This window comes from Mesoplodon mirus, assembly GCF_964341445.2.
Source record: "Mesoplodon mirus genome assembly, chromosome: 4".
NCBI lineage: Eukaryota > Metazoa > Chordata > Mammalia > Artiodactyla > Ziphiidae > Mesoplodon > Mesoplodon mirus.
The window spans coordinates 94956150-94975268 of record NC_138979.1 but is presented as its reverse complement, the minus strand read 5'-3'; the positions used below and the strand labels follow the sequence as shown (position 1 = coordinate 94975268).

The following is a 19119-nucleotide window of genomic DNA, read 5'->3' as shown; positions in this document are numbered from 1 at the left end:
AGGATGCAAACCAGGTCTGTCTACCTCTAGATCCCTTGGACTTTACACTGGTGTTTAGAGGTGGCACGTATAGTGGCCGGCTACTTACAGTCTAAAAACCCATTGATTATCCAATAGGCCATTAGACATTTGTCCGGTCTTCTGCTAGACTAGTCTGAGACCAAAGCAAAGCCACTTATTGACAATTTTAGGATCCCCGAAGATACATAACTAAATAAACAACACATCTCATGAACGTTCATCATGAAAAAATTCTTTTGCAACTACTGTCAGTTCCTACAAGTTGAATTAAGTTAAATTCATTCAGAAGCAGCACAACAATATGATTTCATGTTTCAATTTTTCTAGACATGTAGAGAGAATTTTGACAAATAATAATGATAGATACAGCCAACCTTTCTCTTCAACTCAAAAAACACTGCAGTTTCCTAGTTCCAGAGATGGAGCTCTCAGCCTCCTAGGGGAAAAGTACCCTGGGCCAAAGGCTTCCTTTCCTCTGTGGTCTGGCCACATGCTGCCAAATTGCCGTAAGAAGTGTTTCATCAGCAACTTAATCAACAGCTCCCTGTGGTTCTGGAGAGGAGAAAACTTGCTGAAGAGGCCAGCAATAGCTAAGACACTACACAAATCAATCTCACCAATAAATTTTCCAAAATGTGTTACTTACACAGACTTTTCATACTTTCTGCAGAGCCAAGACATCTTAAAGAAGATGTCTGGTTTGAGAAGGAGAGCTTGCCATGCATCAAAATAACCCTGGATTTTAACCACGATGGCTCTTTCTGGAAAAACAGAAAAAGATCAGAACAGATGAGCAAAAATGTGAGCCCAAGAACTGTACACTGATCAGAGAAAATCCCCTGTAGACTCTTCTACCATCTGGGACTCTAAGCAAGGCAAGGTTCCACCTTCACTGGGTGTTTCAGCCATATGAATGCCACCAAACAAATCAAGACCAATTTATTGTGCTTGGCATCTAAATTGGCCAAGTTAGAGATTTGCCAGTTTTCAAGTCTGTTAGAGACACAGCCTAGAATCTCACATGCTTCTCCTTGGCTGAGCCTCCAACTCCCTCCTATTTTCCTGACCATGGGAAATAAGAAGGGTACTAGTAATTATGGCCATTATGTCCTCAATTCTGGTACCTGGAAAGGCAAAATGCCTCACTACTCTGCTATTTATATTTCAGTCCAGAGTGTAGAATTCTTCTTGAAATCTTCAGTTCCTTGTCCTGAGTCTCGGGCACAGTCAGCTCTTAATGGATGTTCTTGAACTAAATTGAATACTAGAGAAAAGAAACCCCCTGCTTTTTTCAAATTATAAACAAGGGAAGGGAAGAGGCATTTATTTTCAACTGCTAAATACCATGATCAGGGTAAGGTGCTTTACAAAAGAGATTTCATTTAATCCTTACAGTCTTGCTAGGGGAGTGAGAATGTTATCATTGTGCAGCTGCAGAAGCTGCAGTTCATAGAAATAAAACAGCTTGCCCTACACCATAGAGCCAGTGTGGCCGGAAGTCCCTAGGCTGGAGCCTGGTTCTATCTGACCTCAGGGCCATGTCCTTTCCTCTTTGGTGCACTGGGTCCCTCAGGCCAAATGAGAGTTTAACAAGGACCTGGTGAGCAGAGGGAAATACACATAAGTCTGTATGGGTTATGCAGGTTCTTAGACTGTAGTCCATAAGTTAACAGAGAGCTGTACAATTCCCTTTACTTGATCCCTCCTAAGAATCAAGGCCAGTGGGGAACCAAAGAGCAGGGACGTCTAAAATAGGTACCTGTCATATCTTAGGAGAGATGTATGTGGAACAGGCAAACAGGACTTTCAGAGTCCCTGTGTGAAAGGGGATGAGGCAAGAGGCTGTGACTAATGTCCTCAGAGTGAATGGGGCTCCCATCCTACTGTCACTCAGATGGGGTTCCTATGACTCTGGTAAGGAATCATTAAAGAGCCGGGGAGATGAGGCGAGGAGAGTGGAGCAGAGAAAGGGAGGGCTTGTCGCTTGTCTGCTTGTCCAGACGTGGTCAATCAGGGAGCAGGTGTGATAGCTCAGTTGGTCTGGGCAAGTGTGAAAATCATGCCTTGTTCTTATGGTTGTGATGTTCTTCCCTCAGATCTGCATGTTGCTCATGGTCACACTTCATTTAGGGCTATTTTCAGACATCCTCTCCACAGAGGCCTTCCTGACCACCCTTCCTCTCCACAAGAGCTTCGGCCTCCCTCTGACTTCCCCCTTTACTTTTTAGACTTTTGCCCTGCTTTGTTTTTTCTTCAAGGCACTTATTATTGCCTAAAATATTACTAGATAGTTACTTGTTTACCATACATATCTCTACTGGGATGTAAACTCTTTGAAGGCAAGGACGTTGTCTTGTCCACTGCTCTGTCCCCAGAACTTAAGCCTAGCAGAAAATAGGCAATCAGTTAAGCATTAGTTGAAAACAGCCCAATCAAAAAGTGGGCAGAAGGGCTTCCCTGGTGGCGCAGTGGTTGAGAATCTGCCTACCGATGCAGGGGACACGGGTTCGTGCCCCGGTCCAGGAAGATCCCACATGCTGTGGAGTGGCTGGGCCCGTGAGCCATGGCCGCTGAGCCTGCGCGTCCGGAGCCTGTGCTCCAGAACGGGAGAGGCCACAACAGTGAGAGGCCCGCATACCACAAAGAAAAAAAAAAAAAAGTGGGCAGAACACCTAAACAGACATTTCTCCAAAGAAGACATACAGATGGCCAATAGGCACATGAAAAGATGCTCATCATTGCTAATTATTAGAGAAATGCAAATCAAAACAACAGTGAGGTACCACCTCAGATCAGTCAGAATGGACATCATTAAAAAGTCTACAGGGACTTCCCTGGTGGTCCAGTGTTTAGGACTCTGTTCTTCCACTGTAGGGGGCATGGGTTCGATCTCTGGTCAGGGAAATAAGATCCCACATGCTGTGCAGCGTGGCCAAAAAAAAAACAAAAAAACTACAACTAATAAATGCTGGAGAGGGTGTGGAGAAAAGGGAACCCTCTTACACTGTTGGTGGAAATGTAAATTGGTGGAGGCACTATGAAAAACAGTATGGAGATTCCTCACAAAACTAAAAAAAGAGTGGCCATATGATCCAGCAGTCCCACTCCTGGGCACATACCCAAACAAAACTATCAATGTAATTCGAAAAGATACATCCACCCCTATGTTCATAGCAGCACTATTCACAATAGCGAAGACATAGAAACAACCTAAATGTCCATCGACATAGGAATAAAGAAGATGTGGCATCTATACACAATGGAATATTACTCACCCATTAAAAATAATGAACTAATGCCATTTGCAGCAACATGGATGGACCTAGAGATTATCATATTAAGCTAAGTCAGAAGGAGAAAGGCAAATACCATATGATATCACTTATGTGTGGAATCTATAATATGACAAAGTGAACGTATCAGCGAAACAAAAACAGACTCAGACATAGAGAACAGACTGGTGGTTGTCAAGGGGGATGGCAGTGGGGGAGAGAAGGATTAGGAGTTTGGGATTAGCAGATGCAGATAATTATTTATAGGATGTATAAACAACAAGCTTCTACTGTATAGCACAGGGAACTATATTCAATATCCTATGATAAACCATAATGGAAAAGAATATGAAAAAGAATATATATATGTATGACTGAATCACTTTGCTGTACAGCAGAAATTAACACAACATTGTAAATCAACCACACTTCAGGAAAATTAAAAAATATTAGTTGAATGAATGTATGAATCAATGAACACTGCTTGAAATCAAGTCAGGAGAAATTACATTAAGCTGACAGCAGCAGAATGGAATGAATCCACATGATTAATGTTTGTTCTTTTGTTGGTGGTAGAGTTGCATGTATGTGTTTAATATTTATTTCCGTAGTATAGTGAGGAAAGCAGTTTCTTGAGTGAGACATCTTGCCAGGATTATTATAAATGCTAAGTGACAAACTTTATGTGAAGCAACTTTTTATACTGCTTGGCACATAGTAGATACTAAATTAATGTTAGTTATCATCATTTCCAGCAGCAGCAGTACCCTTATCATCATATAGATAGAGTCAAAGTTTTCATACTTACTGGCTTTGTGAGAGAGGTGTGTATGTGTATTCATATATATATATAGTATGTATATGTGTGTATGTGTGTGAATATATACGTATACTGTACATATTTATACATTGTGGCAAAAAGAATGGTTGGAAATGGTTAAATACGTAGGTTTGGTGGTAGGATATATTTATGAATAAATCAAATGATCACATCTGTTAAGTTTCACTGTGGGTAGAATCTTATTTCCTAGTGCAGTGAGGAGAGATACAAAAGAAATAGAAGATGGCCCCTGCTATGGATATTTATTATCTTGTAAGTGAACAAGGCAGACATACCAGGAAAAATTGGGGGGAATACTTAGAAAAGTTGAAAGAAGAGCAGTGTACGAAAGAGCATATCTTTACTTGAGTTCGTTATCCTTCTCATGCCCTGTTTAATAAAGGGCCGAATGTCAAGTCACAAGAATGAAAATTTCAGTACTGTCCAAGGGGATCCCCAGGAAGAGCTTGTTAGAGGTGTCCAGCATGATGCACCACATGAGAGTCAACACATCCACATAGCCCAACTCACTGTGGACCTCCTCCAGCCTGTCCAGATGCTTGGTGATAGAATCAGCACAGATGGTCACCATGCGCACCAGGCCGGGGCCAGACAAAGCTGAAGGGTACACGTCAGAGTGAGCCGCCTCCAACTCCAGGGCACACAAACTATCAGGCAATTTTGGCGTTTTGTGTTTGGAGCTTACTTGTCCACATTTTTATTATGGGTGGAGATTTTCATATTCTTCTTTATACTTTTTCTGTATTCTCTTAATTTTCTCCATAGCAGGTTATCACATTTATGGTTTAAAATGAGTGACTGAATGAATAAATAAATATTTTTAAAACAAACTATTCAAAATTAAACTTTTCTTCATATGATGACATTTGTGAGACAGCAAATGAAACAGTACTTGTCATAAATCACAAATCAGTGATTTTCCATATTTATTATATACATTTTCCTCTAAAGAAGGTTTGAATTTGGCCAGGGTGATGATGTATTATGTTTCAGTGGGTGGCAGAATATTGCTATAGAACTATTCAAATTGGATCTTACCTTTTAGACCTAAGGTGTTTCCTGCTTAATTGTAGTTCATATGTGTAAAATGCTAGTCTTCTAAATTACCAAATGTACCCTTCTCTTAATTTCGGTTTCTTTTCAAACAAATCCAGATTTATTGTACTTAGTCAATGTCATAACAGCAAAACAAATCTTTGTTGTTTGAGCAGTCTTCCTCACAGGACTGGGAACTATTTTAGGGCAGTGACAACCTATTAACATTGTACTTCAAGTCCATAGTATATGGTGGCCCTTGATTTATATTTGTCAAATTGAGGAATGAATGAATGAGTGAATGAAATGAATGAAACCAGGTAGACTGAACTGGCTCTGATTTCTCCCTTTGCTTGGCTCCTAACCATCTGAGCAGCTAGTGGTCCTGAAGGTAGGTGGTCTAACCTGAGAGTTTAACTCTTAAAAATTTTCTCTCCTTGTTCTAAGTTTCTTTAAGATTTCTTTAGGAGTAATCACTTTTTTTTTACTTTTTTTTTTTTTGGCCACCCCTTGTGGCATGCAGGATCCTAGTTCCCCGACCAAGGATCAAACCCACGCCCCCTTCACTGGAAGCATGGAGTCTTAACCACTGGACCACCAGGGAAGTCCCTTTTATGTCTTTTTTATTCAGACTTGCTGTTAAAGTCAGAGTCCTCAGACAAAACAAATCAGCTGTGCTGCAGAAGCCTCTGAAGGCACACTTTGCAAATAAGAAAGGAGACCTAGTGAGTGGTCCTCGACTATAAGCATTTCCACCCATGTAAAAAAGGGAAGTTTGGGTTGTCAGCATACTTTCTGACTTTAGGAGGGACCTGGAGATATGAAGGGCCAGGATGCTGTTTCCTGGGTGACTGTCACATCCACAAGTAGGACAGATGATTCCTTAATGACTCAGTACTTTGCATGGAAGAGTCGGCTTTATCACTCCCAGGCTGATGTATGATTTGCCTCTATGTTCAGGAGCTTGAAGCCACATTTCAAACATATAAACAGAATGTAATATCCCTGAAAGGGTCACAGGCCAAGGAATGTGGGCAGCCTCTAGAAGCTGGAAAAGCCAAGGAAACACTTTCTCCCTAGAGCCTCCAGAAAGGAACACAGCCTTATCAGTGCCTTGATTTTAGCCCCGTGAGGCCTATGCCAGACTTTTGACCCTTCAGACTGTAAGGTAATGAATGTGTGGTTTGAAACCACCAAGTCTGTGTCAATTTGTTAAGCAGCAATAGGAAACTAAGGTAGTGGAATCTGTGCTAGAGTTGTGCTGAATCTTGGTGATGGGCAGCTCTGTGGAGGGGGATCACCACTAGACTGGGACAGGCATAGTTTTTCCCTGTCTCGGCAGCCACACAGGAGGCATCTAGGTTCACTGCAGAGGCTGGCTGGAGGGAAGAATATCCATGGTCCCTGGTCAGACCTACAACCCATCTAGCGCCAGATTCCATCAATGATAAGGTTTCTAGTACATGACCATCTTCTCTGATGTTAATGTCAAAGGTTGGTCATGATTATTTCCCAAAGGCTTCCATTCCAGCAGCATATAGTAAAGAGGGAAATCACTAGATAGGGAGGTTCGGGATCTGGTCTCTGCTCATTGATTCCTCGCTGTGTTGCCTGGGGGGAAATCAGAAGCGCTCTAGAAATGTATTTACTTAAGTATGAAACTCAGAGGCTAGACAAGATACAGCCCTTCTCAGTACTAAAATTCTCTAATTTGCAAATTTCTTTCTGTTAAAACATCTGGGATGTCAGTCAGTGATTCAGCAAACATGTTGGCATTGTTAAATCAACTATATGGCTGATACACTAAATTCTTAACTGAAGTGACCTTAAGTATATAGGGTGCCAATTCCCCTTCACATTCGTGAAATTGTTTGTGTGTTAACAAGGAAAACAGAGTTTGTGGTGGTTAAATATGTAGGATCTGGGGTTGTATCCTGTGCTACCATTTGCTATTGGTGGAAACTTGGGCAAGCTATTTAAACTCTTTATGCCTCAGTTTTCTCAGTTGTAAAATGGAGGTGATAAGGGTATTTAACACATGGGGTTGCTGTGGGATTAAAGTTATCAAGGGCTTAAACAGTGCCTACTACATAGTACATGTATAATGAATGTTAGCTCTTACTATTTCAGAACTGTGAAGCAGCAGAAGTTAAAAATGATTTCAAGAAGGCATATTCATAGACAAAAGAGCAGAATGTAGCTGGACATCTGAATACCTTTCATAAAATAAGTTCTAACAGCTTTCCAGAGGACTGGATTATTGTTAAATATGATGCCTTTCTCATGCATGCCAATGCACTGCAACCCAAGTTTGCTGCCGAATCGGGATGTGTAGTGATTGTGCTTCATTACGTGGAACACACTTGAGGACCTGCAGAGAAAGCAAACCTTGGGGTTACTTGTTGAGGGTCAGGAGAACTCAGTGTGATGAGTTTGCCTACCAGGTGGCTCTCATACCAAATGCCTGTTGATCTAAATGCAATGCATAATTTCTAGTATTCAGATTAACTAAGCACTTGTGTTAGCACAAGAACCTCCTTCTCCAGTTGAAACATTTCTACGTATACTAGCTCTCTGTTTGAGCATCCCTAAAGATCGAACACACACACACAGTTATTCGTTATTTCACCTTGTCTAACTCCAAGTCACTAAAATACGACCCTCTAACGTTATCAAAGCTGCAAGCCTGTAAGAAACTGAACCCTCCACACCACCATATTCCTGAGAGCCTCCAGCACCCAAGCAGTCCCTCTCTAGACAGTGCTCCCCATGCAGAAATGAGCCTCATAATCGGAAGTTGCTGGAGTAACTGAAGTCTTATCTCTTTAGTTTGGAAGCAGCAGTTCTGCCTTGTACCACACATCTCCCAGAGGCTCTAATCAGGCCTGGCCCCTCCAGGGTAGTATCATTCTAGGACTGAAGGACATCTCCTGGGCACCTCTGGCCCTGGGCTTGGCTGGCTGGGCTGGGCCTGGAAGGCTCTCTGTGGTGGTGACAGCAGCTGTCTTGGGGCTCTGCATCCATCATGATTCATCAGGGTCTCCAGGGTCACAGAGTTCTCCCAGGACATAGGACATGCTGAGCCATTAGAAAGCCCTTGCTGTGGCAACCCTGGGACCTTGCCAGGAACCCAGGCTTCCTTGAACTTCCTGGTTCCTCTTCCACTGCTCTGCCCTCCATTCCCACCCCCAGGCCCCGGCTCTTAAGGCCTGAGCTGGGCCTTCAGAGCAAGTAGGAAGGAGCAGGCAGCCCCTCCCCACCCATGTCCTCCTTCAGGACTTGCTTCCTGCCCCAAATCCTACTCTAATTGGGGCACGATAAGGCAATGAGCATTATAACATGTTGTTAAATCCTAGCTGAAGACGTCATGGGGCCTCCATGTGTGAGGAGAATATTGTCTTCTTAGGACAGTGGTACAGAATTCTTCTGCAGAGACTCACTTCGTTGAGAAGATGTTTTGTTTTATTTATTTATTTATTTATTTGGTTGGTTGGTTGCACCAGGTATTAGTTGTGGCAGGCGGTCTCCTTAGTGTGGCATGTGGGCTCCTTAGTTGTGGCATTCATGTGGGATATACTTCCCTGACCAGGGATCGAACGCAGGCCCCTTGCATTGGGAGCGTGGAGTCTTAACCACTGCACCACCAGGGAAGTCCCGAGAAAATGTTCTATTAAGATTGCTTATAAATTAGGCTTTGGCATTGGAAGGATAAATGGATCATTTAAATAATTTGATGATTGAGGATAAAGGTTAAGTGGATAGTTATTCTCTTCAGGATAAAAGGTGGCGTGGGTTTATTAGATAGTGGATGCAAGCAGCACAGGGAAGGCTTGAGAGGAAACAGCTGAGATGAGCCTATATTTATGAGGATTTGGGGAGGAGAGGGACTCCTCATTCACTGCTCAGTAAAAGAGGGACTTTAGAAGAAGAGAAGGTGTGTTGGGAACTCATGAAGTTAAGAATCAGGTGTGGGTGGTATGAACTAATTTTCATCTACCAAGAGAAAAATTAAGAAATTCTGCAGGGCTTCCCTGGTGGCGCAGTGGTTGGGAGTCTGCCTGCCGATGCAGGGGACACAGGTTAGTGCCCCAGTCTGGGAGGATCCCACGTGCTGTGGAGCGGCTGGGCCCGTGAGCCATGGCCGCTGAGCCTGCGCGTCCAGAGCCTGTGCTCCACAACGAGAGAGGCCACAACAGTGAGCGGCCCACGTACCGCAAAAATAAATAAATAAATAAATAAATAAATAAATAAAAGAAAAGAAAAGAAATTCTGCAGGTGACTGCATTTCCTGTGGAAAGGGGCTGAGGTTGGAAAAGGTTCATACAGGGCCTAGACAGAAGCAGGCTACCTGGGTGAGGGCTAAGTGGTGTCTGTGACCATGATGAGCACGGTTCAGGAAGCTGGAAGTCCAAAATGTCTTTGTTAATAAGCTATGTGATTGACCCTCCTTATGAGGAGTGAGATGGAGCGGGTATGAACAGAGACGGGATGGAGTTTATCAGAGCATAGGAAGGTATAAGCAGGACATGTGGTGTTTGTATGTCCATTGTTTTCATAAGTGCCAGTTGTTTTGTATTATAGGCGAAGACTGAACACCAAACACCCCTTGGAGAAATCAAACGAGATTATCTCAAGGTAATGAAGAAAGTCAGTTCAGTGAGGATACACGGCAGACAGACCAGGGCAGAAGGAGGTGCAGACAGCCACCCCAAAATCCTTACCCACAGGGGCACCTAGATATGGTGAGGGAGGGAGGAAAGAGAAGCCATGTCTCAGCCACATCCCTCCAAGTTCCAGCCTTTCTACCTGTGACCCTGGTAATGCCACCTCTGAGGTGTGGGGCCCTCGACTGACTCTGCTGCTGGGTAGACAGTAGGACCACAGGGTTTGTGCTCAGGCACAGACAGGGTCTCATGTATCACCCTCCACCTCCCCGTGCTGGCAAAGCCGTTCCAAGCACGTTATCCAGACTCCTCTGTGGGGCAGGACAACAGGCTCTTCAGATTACAGGTTTTATGTCACAGTGTTTATACATGGACCACACGGCCAAGTGCAAATTCCCCTTAGTAACAAGTAAGCATGGCAGTTCTGCAACTTCAAAAAATTTCCACTCAAGTAGCTTTAAATTGATAGGCATTTTTCTTGGAGATAATCAGAAAAAGGTAGTGGAGTTTGGGAATTAAAAAGAGTGGAGAGCAGAGAAGGAATAGAGGTTTTCTGCAGTGCAGCTACAGGAGACATGAAGAAAGCCAATGCATTAGTCTGTGTTTTGGCCGTGCTTACAGGGCAGGAGCCAGAACGTATATAAAAGTTGCCCATCCTGTGTGCTCTGGTGAGGAGCTGCCATAGGCAGAGCTAACGTGATAGAACCCTTAACTTCGGGGCTCGAGAGCTAACCTGCTCAGGTCTGCTAGGGAAGTTAAAATAGATCTTCCAGAACTTTCCCACATGAGGATTACCCATTATCCCATGTCTCCAAGGCCAGAGTGGAGTTCAGAGACACAGATCATGACATCAGAAAGGAACCAAACATTTGGGCAGAGGAATAAAAAGAAAATATGCACATTATTACAGGAAAGTAAAATATATTTATGAACATCTTTTTTTTTTTTTTTTTGCGGTACGCAGGCCTCTCACTGTTGTGGCCTCTCCCATTGCGGAGCACAGGCTCCGGACGCGCAGGCTCAGCGGCCATGGCTCACGGGCCCAGCCGCTCCGTGGCATGTGGGATCTTCCCGGACCGGGGCACGAACCTATATCCCCTGCATTGGCAGGTGGACTCTCAACCACTGCACCACCAGGGAAGCCCATGAACATCTTTTTGATAACTGCAGATGAGGGAGAATCTGGTGTGCAGGGGATAGAAGATGGAAAGAATTGCACAGTGCTCAATTGTGCAAATTCAAGATGCATAACATTTCTGGTGTTAGCTTTATTTTAGATGTTATCTTTTCTTATTTTGGTGAACTTAATATTGTTGAAGTTTTTAAGTTCAACACGAGTGAACAGGTGTTCACTGCAGCTTTGCTATTTTGTCCCCACTTCTCCACTGAAATTTTGTTTCTCAACTGCAAATTCTCCTACTATGGGTGTTTTCTGAACACATAATCCTCAAAGATGGGGAGTGGCTACTATAGCCTATGTAAGTGTTCTTACACTGGGCTAGTGTGGCCATCTTCTCACTAGTTCCTCTCTCTCCGAGTTGACATTTGGCTCCTAAAAGGATGATTTCGTCTCAGTGAGGTTGTTCAGTAAATGTCTGTGAGGACATATTCCCATAGAAGACAGTGGGCCAAAGAGCTCAGCTCTGGCTGAGTAGATTAGGCTGTAGGCTAAGTATTTAATCCATCACATTTGTGATGTATTCCAAGAGCTTTAAAAGGAAGCCCCTGAAATAATGGCAATGGGGAGAAATGAAAACAGGATTGGTGCCTGAATAAATTGTTTACTTGATATCTGTTTCAGGAAGAAAAATCGATTTTTAATCAAAATGCTCTCTACTAAGTCAAATATATTGTTGTATTGATGCCAGATAATATTCATCACATTATCCTGAGTTTTGGACAAGTTTTTCTCTTGCTAGCAACTGTAAAAACAAAAACAAAAATGCAGATGCTTCTTATGTACATTCCAGGGAATTAATTTGACTGACACACAGATAAATTTTTCTCCTGTGTAGAAACATCATGCTATAGTAAGGACTAAAATTCTTATTAATTAATTAATAGATTTCAGAACTTTAGCTATTCTTATCTTCCCCTACTCTGTAATCAAAGCAGAAAGTAATTTGTATACTCTTTATCCCCAAACTCATATCTACAAATTTTAAGTGCTTAGATGACAAGCAGAATACTATTTTTCTGGTCTGACCTTTAGAGCTTTTGCGTATATCGTGAAACACATTGGTCTGTTCGTATGTTTTGAGGTATTACTGGTCAATTAAAAACTTCAACCCAAACTTCAACCCAATTAAATGTTAGTTAATAAAGAGCGAATGTTAAATCAGTTGTCCTTTAGGGGGTGCCAACATCTCAGTTATCCTGAGACAGAGCCTTTGACTTGGCAAAGAACGAAGTAGGCAAGACAGAAGTGATACACACAGCAAGCAAAGTGTCACCAAGGATGAGCAGTTTAAAATAAGGTCACTTATCAAATGTAGGCTAGCCTTATCTAACTGGAGTAAATCAGGAAAGTGAAGAAGGGAAGGTTGGTGACGAACTAGGGATGTCAGCCCAGAGCTCCCCTGATACTCAGGAGAACACTAGAGATCTCCTTCCCACAGTGTGGACTGGCCTGTAACACCAGGTGAGGGAGATGTTACATTGACTGACTGACTGCCTGGCTGGCTGGGAGAGTGAGGACTTCTTACCACTGAGGAGAGACAGAGTGAGTCCCCAAGCTCAGAAGGGACAGTGGGTAGTGTAAGATGCCTGATCCCTGGGGTCATTATTATTCTTGAAATGTGACTGAAGTCAAAAGACATCCCCAAAGATGGCAAACCTAACGTCTCTTCAAGATGAAAAGTAGCCAGGAAGTAAGTCCTTAGGTGGTAAAGAAGAAGCCACCCTCCCGTTCTGAGTTTAAAGAACTCACACACCTGTGGTCAGGTTCAAGATTGATGAGTACTAGGAATACAAGGGAGACAATCAATGGAATATTTGGTACCAAACATTTAAAAACACGTGCCTTGTGTAGACCTGTTCTGTGCCTGTGACTTATACTCCATCAATCGTACCACATTTTCCCTGTCCTTTGCCCTCTAATATCCTTACCCAGGTTTGATACTGAGGTCACGGCAAGAGAAAAAGAATCTTTGTAACAAAGAGATCTGACTGTAACCACCCTAAGCTGACCAAATTTAGTATCCCTAATATGGGACCACCTTCCCTGGTCTCTTGATGTAATGCAATGGGAAGTGCCTAGGACTAACAGGGAAGTATTATTACACAACAATTAACCTGAATTGAACAGAGCCTATAGACCTAGTGTTCAGTTTATAAGCAATACCAGGAATAGAAGAATATGTTCAATGACACCATAATGAGACACTGAGAGAGATTTGGAATGTGGGACATCCTGTAAGACAACTGATGTGGTCTCTTCAGAAGGTCAAGGTCATGGGGGAAAAGGGCGGAGGACTGCTCTTCTAATTTTCCTGTTCATTTGAACTTTTCTAACTAGAACGTTGGAAAAATATTTTCTTGTCGATCTTTAGAGTCTCTCTTTTTCATGCATCCTCAAGTCCCTTGACCCTCTGCTTACTTTGTCCTAGTTGCCTGGTAAAACCTCAACCCTGGCTAAATCCAACTCTCAGTTTAGCTTACTCTGTGCTTGCACCTGGCAGCTGAATGGGGCCAGGGAAAAAACTATACATGCACATGGACACACACACACACACACACACACACACAGAGACAGGTCTCAGTTAAATTCAAGTGGGCCCTTAGTGCAGCTTCCAGTTCTACTAAATTTCCCAAGTTCCGTCACTCTCGCTTTCCTGGATGACTGTTATATCCGGTCTCCTCTGTCCCCCAGTGTTGTACTTCCTCACCTTTAATTTCAGCTACAGACTTTATTTCCTATTTTACTGAGAAAACAGAAGCAACTGGAACCTCTGCAAGTCCAGCCACCAGTATCAGTGCCCATATATTCAACCTTCCCTCCTGTTACTGTGGATGAACTTGCGTGTCCCTTTTCAAGGCCACGTCCACTTGTTACCTGGACCCCCTTGTCATCTCACCTGGCACGCTCCTCCTGTCTGCTGCATCACCAGTTTCCTCTGTAACTCATCATTCCCATCAAAACACACATGTCCTAATATCTTGTATCTTAACAAATAAAAACTCCTTGGACCAAACATCCCTTTCAGCTCTGTTCTATTTCTCTGCCTCCTTTATGGCAAACTCCTGGAAAGAGTGTCTATACCTGCTGCCTCCAATTCTTCTCTCCCCATTCTCTACAGTGGTCAGACTTTTGCCCCCAGCACTCCATTGAAACTGCCCTTGTCAAGGTCACCCATGACCTCCCTGGTGCTAATTGCAATGCTCACATCTCTGTCCAGTCATGTTGCACTATCTGGAGAGTTGACTATTCCATCCTCCCTGACATGCATTCTCGCCTGGCTTTCAAACCACCACACTCTCCTGGCTTTCCCTTCTCTGTGTGGCTGTCCCTCTCAGCCTCCTTTGCTAGTTTCTGACTACAGTGGAAGGTCTGAATGGTTTGATACTGAGATCACTGCAGGAGAAAAAGATATCCTAGATATCCTAGATATCTTAATATCCTATTCAGCGGTACTAGGCAAGTCAAGTCAAAATATCTGAAATAGAATCCTGATTTCTCCCCATCCCAAAGTTGCTCCACCCACCTCATCTTCTTATAGCCCATATCTACCTGATAATGGTGTGGACAACCATCCTGGTTTGCCCAGCTTAAAAATCCTCTGGTTCCAAGTAAACCAAGACAGTTGTTCACCCTATTGATAATACTATGTTTTAGCCTTTTATTGTTGGTATATTAATACTGCAACAATATATTCCTCTACAAAGGTAGGGATTTGGGAGTGATTTTTTCATGATACCTGTCGTACATAATAAAGTTCTCAATAAATATTTATTTAATGAATGGATGGAGAGCCAATAATGACTATGATAGATTAGGATCATCCAGTGCTTAATATAATTCTCAATAGTGGATGCTTACAAAATAAATGAATGAATTCCCTATAAATTTATGCACAATTAATACAGGTATACAAATACTATAACAATAATTAGTATTTAAATGACTAACAGATGTGCAAATATGACCCCAATTAGCATGTTAATTGCTAATTTCCCTTTATGGATGCTACCCACATTCTCCTTTTTGATACTATTACAAACACTAATACATACACACGACATAAAGTGTCATACGTAACGTCTGTGGACCCTCAGTAATTTAGAGCATCCCTGCCTGGGAATCGTGCACACTTTACGCACTTTAAGATGATCAGGTGGAGCTCCCCCCCAGAGCCCCCAGTTGCTCAGGCAGAATCCCGGCAGCACTTGTGCCTGACGTCCCGCCCCCCAAAGTTCTGCAGCTCCCCTTACTTCAGAACTCGGCTGACTTGAAAGTTGGGGCATAATCTCAGCACAGTTGTAATGACTACAGATGTCAAACTTTTCAAAAGAGAAAAAGTCTGGCGAACTATTCAAAGAAAAAGCTTTCTGAGGTCCAATGGGGTCTTTTCAAGAGGTACCGGTAGTTCTGGAAGGACCTGAAGAGCAGACAAGGGAAGGAGATGGGGACAAACATGTCATCTATTCCTACGGGGAGCTCAGCCCTTAACAACAAAATTGAGCGGCTCAGAGGCAATTATAGAGAACACAGAGACTCCAACCAGAGAAAAGCCTATGAGGACAGAACAGGGAAAGAACTGGGAGAGCTGGGGGAAGGGCAGAGTGGGTTGTTGTCCAGGTCCTCAGGGTGAATCAGCACCTGACCCTGTCAGGGTGGCTAAGGTCACTTTCCTAACTAAGACAGCAGAGTGATCAGATGCCACCTGTGCTGTAACGAGGGTCCTGTTTCAGGAATTGCCTTTGGGGTTCCTGGGAATTTATCTGGTGATCTAAGTATCTAGTGTCTAAGAGCAATTTCTGTCCTGGGCCTCTGGTCCTTTCTCACGTGCTTCATTCTTCCCTCCAGGTCTAGTCTTGCAGTCCCACCACCTGAGCTACACTTAAGGGTAAGAAAATTAGAACCCCTCCAACCTGCTTAGGTGTTTCCCCAACCCCAGGGAAAGGCCCCCTGCCCCAGAAGCTTCTTACCTTCTCTCCTCCCTCAAGCTCTGCAGCACATTGGAATCACCTGGGGCTCTAAACACTACCAATGCCTGGGTCCACCCCATCAAGAGACTGTAACAGTTGGGTTGTGGCCTGGGCAGTGGGGTTTTGAATAGCTCCCTGGGTGACTTTAATGTGCAGCCCGGGTGAGAAGCACTGCTCTAGATCCTGAGCTGCAGGCGTTATCCTTTTGGATGAATATCCTGCAGGTCCCTTTGCCTGTACCTGAGGGAAGGGGGTGACAGGGAAGGCAGACACTGACTTGAGGAGGGCTGGAAGGCAACTTGCTGTGCTGGGGGATCAAAGAGCAGAAGGCAGTGTCCCAGTCCTCCAAGCCCAATCGCCATCTGTTCCAGGACATTTTTGAGGCTCTAGTCAGTTAAACAAGTGAGCAAAGTGTTGATTTTGAAAATGAGAGCATATCAAATTCACTTAAATTTGACTAGGCAGAGCTCCATAGACCAAGAGAAGTAAAATCCAAGAGTAACTCTGGCCTCTCCATTAGAGCAGTGGATCTGAAACTGGAGTATGCCTCAGAATCACCTGGAGGGCTCGTGGAAACAGATCGCTGGGCCCCGCCCCCAGATTTTCTTATTTAGTGGGTCAGGGTGGGACCCAAGGATGGGCATTTCTCACAAGTTCCCAGATATGTGGATGCTGCTGGTTGGGGGCCACCATCTGAGAACCGCTGCACTGGGGTGTTTCACTGTGAACCCAATGAAATGACATTTCCACCTGAAGCTATTTATGGTTAGATGTGTAACATGGTCTGCCTTAGCTACTCTTCAGACTTTTACAACACCATACTGAGTGAAATGAAAAAAAAAAAAAAGGCAAAAACCGAGATATTAGTTTGGTTGAAAATAACATTTTAAGATAGTAAGAAATATTTGGAAGAATAACATTTTTCTCCCCTGGCCCCTTCTTTCATGTATTTGGTTCAAGGAATTAGGCTTTGAGTTCATCATGGTGTTTTATGAAATGATGTTCATTATCTTGGCCTGAAAACAATCAATGTAGTTTCTAGAATTGCTTTACTTACTTTTGGGCAATAGTGTGTATCTGAACAATTAATTCTAATAAATCAGTAAAACCTTCTGGTCAGTCTTAGTTTGTATGTAAATCCTGTCAGGGATTATAAGTATAAAAAATCATGAATGAGATAGTTTGAAGCTAGCTTTGCTGACAATCTAAGAAAGAGAGCTGAATGTTTAGAACATCTAGTGAGGTGTGCTCTCTTTTAAACTCTCCATTTTCTATGACCAATCAATAAGAAAACTAATATTTCACAAGCCTAGTTTTTCACAGTGGATGCACATTTTGTTAACCCTGGAGTGAATTCAATCTGCTAGTTATCCAGAAAATATAACAGAGCAGGGGGAATTGGGGGAACACCATTTCTTTTAACCGGCAATATTCTTTCTGATTTATGTAAAATCACTCAGCAAGGACACTGGCACAGAGTCACCAATGGGATAGCAGTGTTATGAATGGCGCCTTCTTCACTGTCTACCCTCCTAGAATTTCTTGGTAGCCTGGCATTAGAAACACGACAGCAAATTGATACAGTCAGATTTTTCTGTCTCAGGCTTTTGCTTCTGTTACTGTTCTTTTTTGTTTGTTTGTTTTATGCTTATGGTAGAGATAAGACTAACAACTTAGGAAAGCAAAAAGTTAATACCTCTCTCTAAGTATGTTTTGTCAAAGCCAAATGACCTGGATCTAAGTTTCTACATTCACTGCTTAGGGAGATTTTGAATGATTTCTCAGCTTTCCAGAGTTCTTTATCTATGTACCTTTGGCTTCAAGCAAAGCCCAATTATTCCACTTGTCTACAGTTTTAGATTTTTACCTGGAAATCACTCACGTTCCTTTAAGTAGTAAAAACATAGTCTTCGAAACAAAGACAGCAAGATATCAAAATCAGTTTGTTTTTTAAAAGGAAAAATCCCAGCCTTGATATTAAAAATATGTCTTTGATTATTAACAGGCTTACTTGCTAATAATGACAGTTTCCTCTCCATATATCCAGACTCTCATGAATTCTCCATACATCTTATTGTAGTAATTGCAGGCACCGCCGATCCCCATCCAGAAGAACCTGCAGTAGGAAATGAGGGGCCCAATTCCCAGAAAATAGCCAGGACCTAGGAAAGTCATCAGATTACAATCAGTATTTCCTCAACACCAGAAGGAGCAATTGCTTTAAATTACTGCTGTTCTTGTTCTTTTTTATCTAAATGTTCTTTTAATCTTCTGACATATAGGTGAATTACTTAGAAAGAAAAAAGGAAAAAGATTTAAAAAACAACATAAGCATAACATGAGGCTCTTCACTGCTCCAAGTAAGAAGTATTCCAGAATACACAGTACTCCAGTTCCACTTGATCTCAGTCATTTCATTCTAAATGGACTGGAGTAGTTGTCTATTCTTGCTGTGTTAAACGGTGTCAGTGAGTTTCAGATACAAGTCAATCAGTCCCTCTGGTAGCAGGCATGAAAACCAGGACAGGTGACAAGCTGATAGATCTGTCTGGCTGCCTAGTTTTGTCTGAAAACTTTGGGTTTGAAAGCACCAGTCAACGGAATGGGTGGGTTTGAATTAGTTTGTGGTTTTGGTGTCATCTGTTTAACTGTGAGAAACATGGTCTGCAAAGGCAATATCCAAACAAAAAACATCCATTCCTCTTTTTTTTCCTTCAAAAGGATTTGGTTTAAGAAGAGAATCTTAAGCTAACTCTCATGAGACAAAATAAAGCTAAGCATTGAGGAATGACCAGTGGGTCTGATCAGTGTCTAGACCAGAGTCTGAGTCCAATGATGTGGTTTTAGTGAAGAGCCGTGGCCCTTATACCCTTGCTGATGCAGACGATGACAGAATTGTGAAGACTGTGCATCTGGTGAGCAGCCAGCGGAGTTGCTGTTGCTTGTATCAGAGAACAAACCTGGCAGCTTGATTTTAGTGGTGCTGGTGAAAAGTTCGTCAAAAGCTTGTTGGAGTGGTTTTAGGAGTTTTATTGTAAAGTTATACCATTTCTATATCTTACTACTTTAATTCCGTTCTGTCAGTGAAATAGTTGTGGAGCCAAAACTCACACAACTGTCTGAGACAGTACAGTACTCT

At 42.8% G+C, this 19119-nt stretch overlaps 1 protein-coding gene across 1 annotated transcript in view; it reads right to left on the bottom strand.

Annotated features, from left to right (window-relative positions):
• Positions 1-19119, bottom strand: part of LOC309803267 (aromatase-like) — a gene marked incomplete at its 3' end in the record, with an annotated part of 32188 nt that overhangs the window by 7841 nt on the left and 5228 nt on the right. The window contains 4 exon segments of the mRNA XM_082619274.1: positions 668-782; positions 4555-4731; positions 7386-7540; positions 17992-18142. Coding sequence (XP_082475400.1) covers positions 668-782; positions 4555-4731; positions 7386-7540; positions 17992-18142 — 598 coding nt within the window.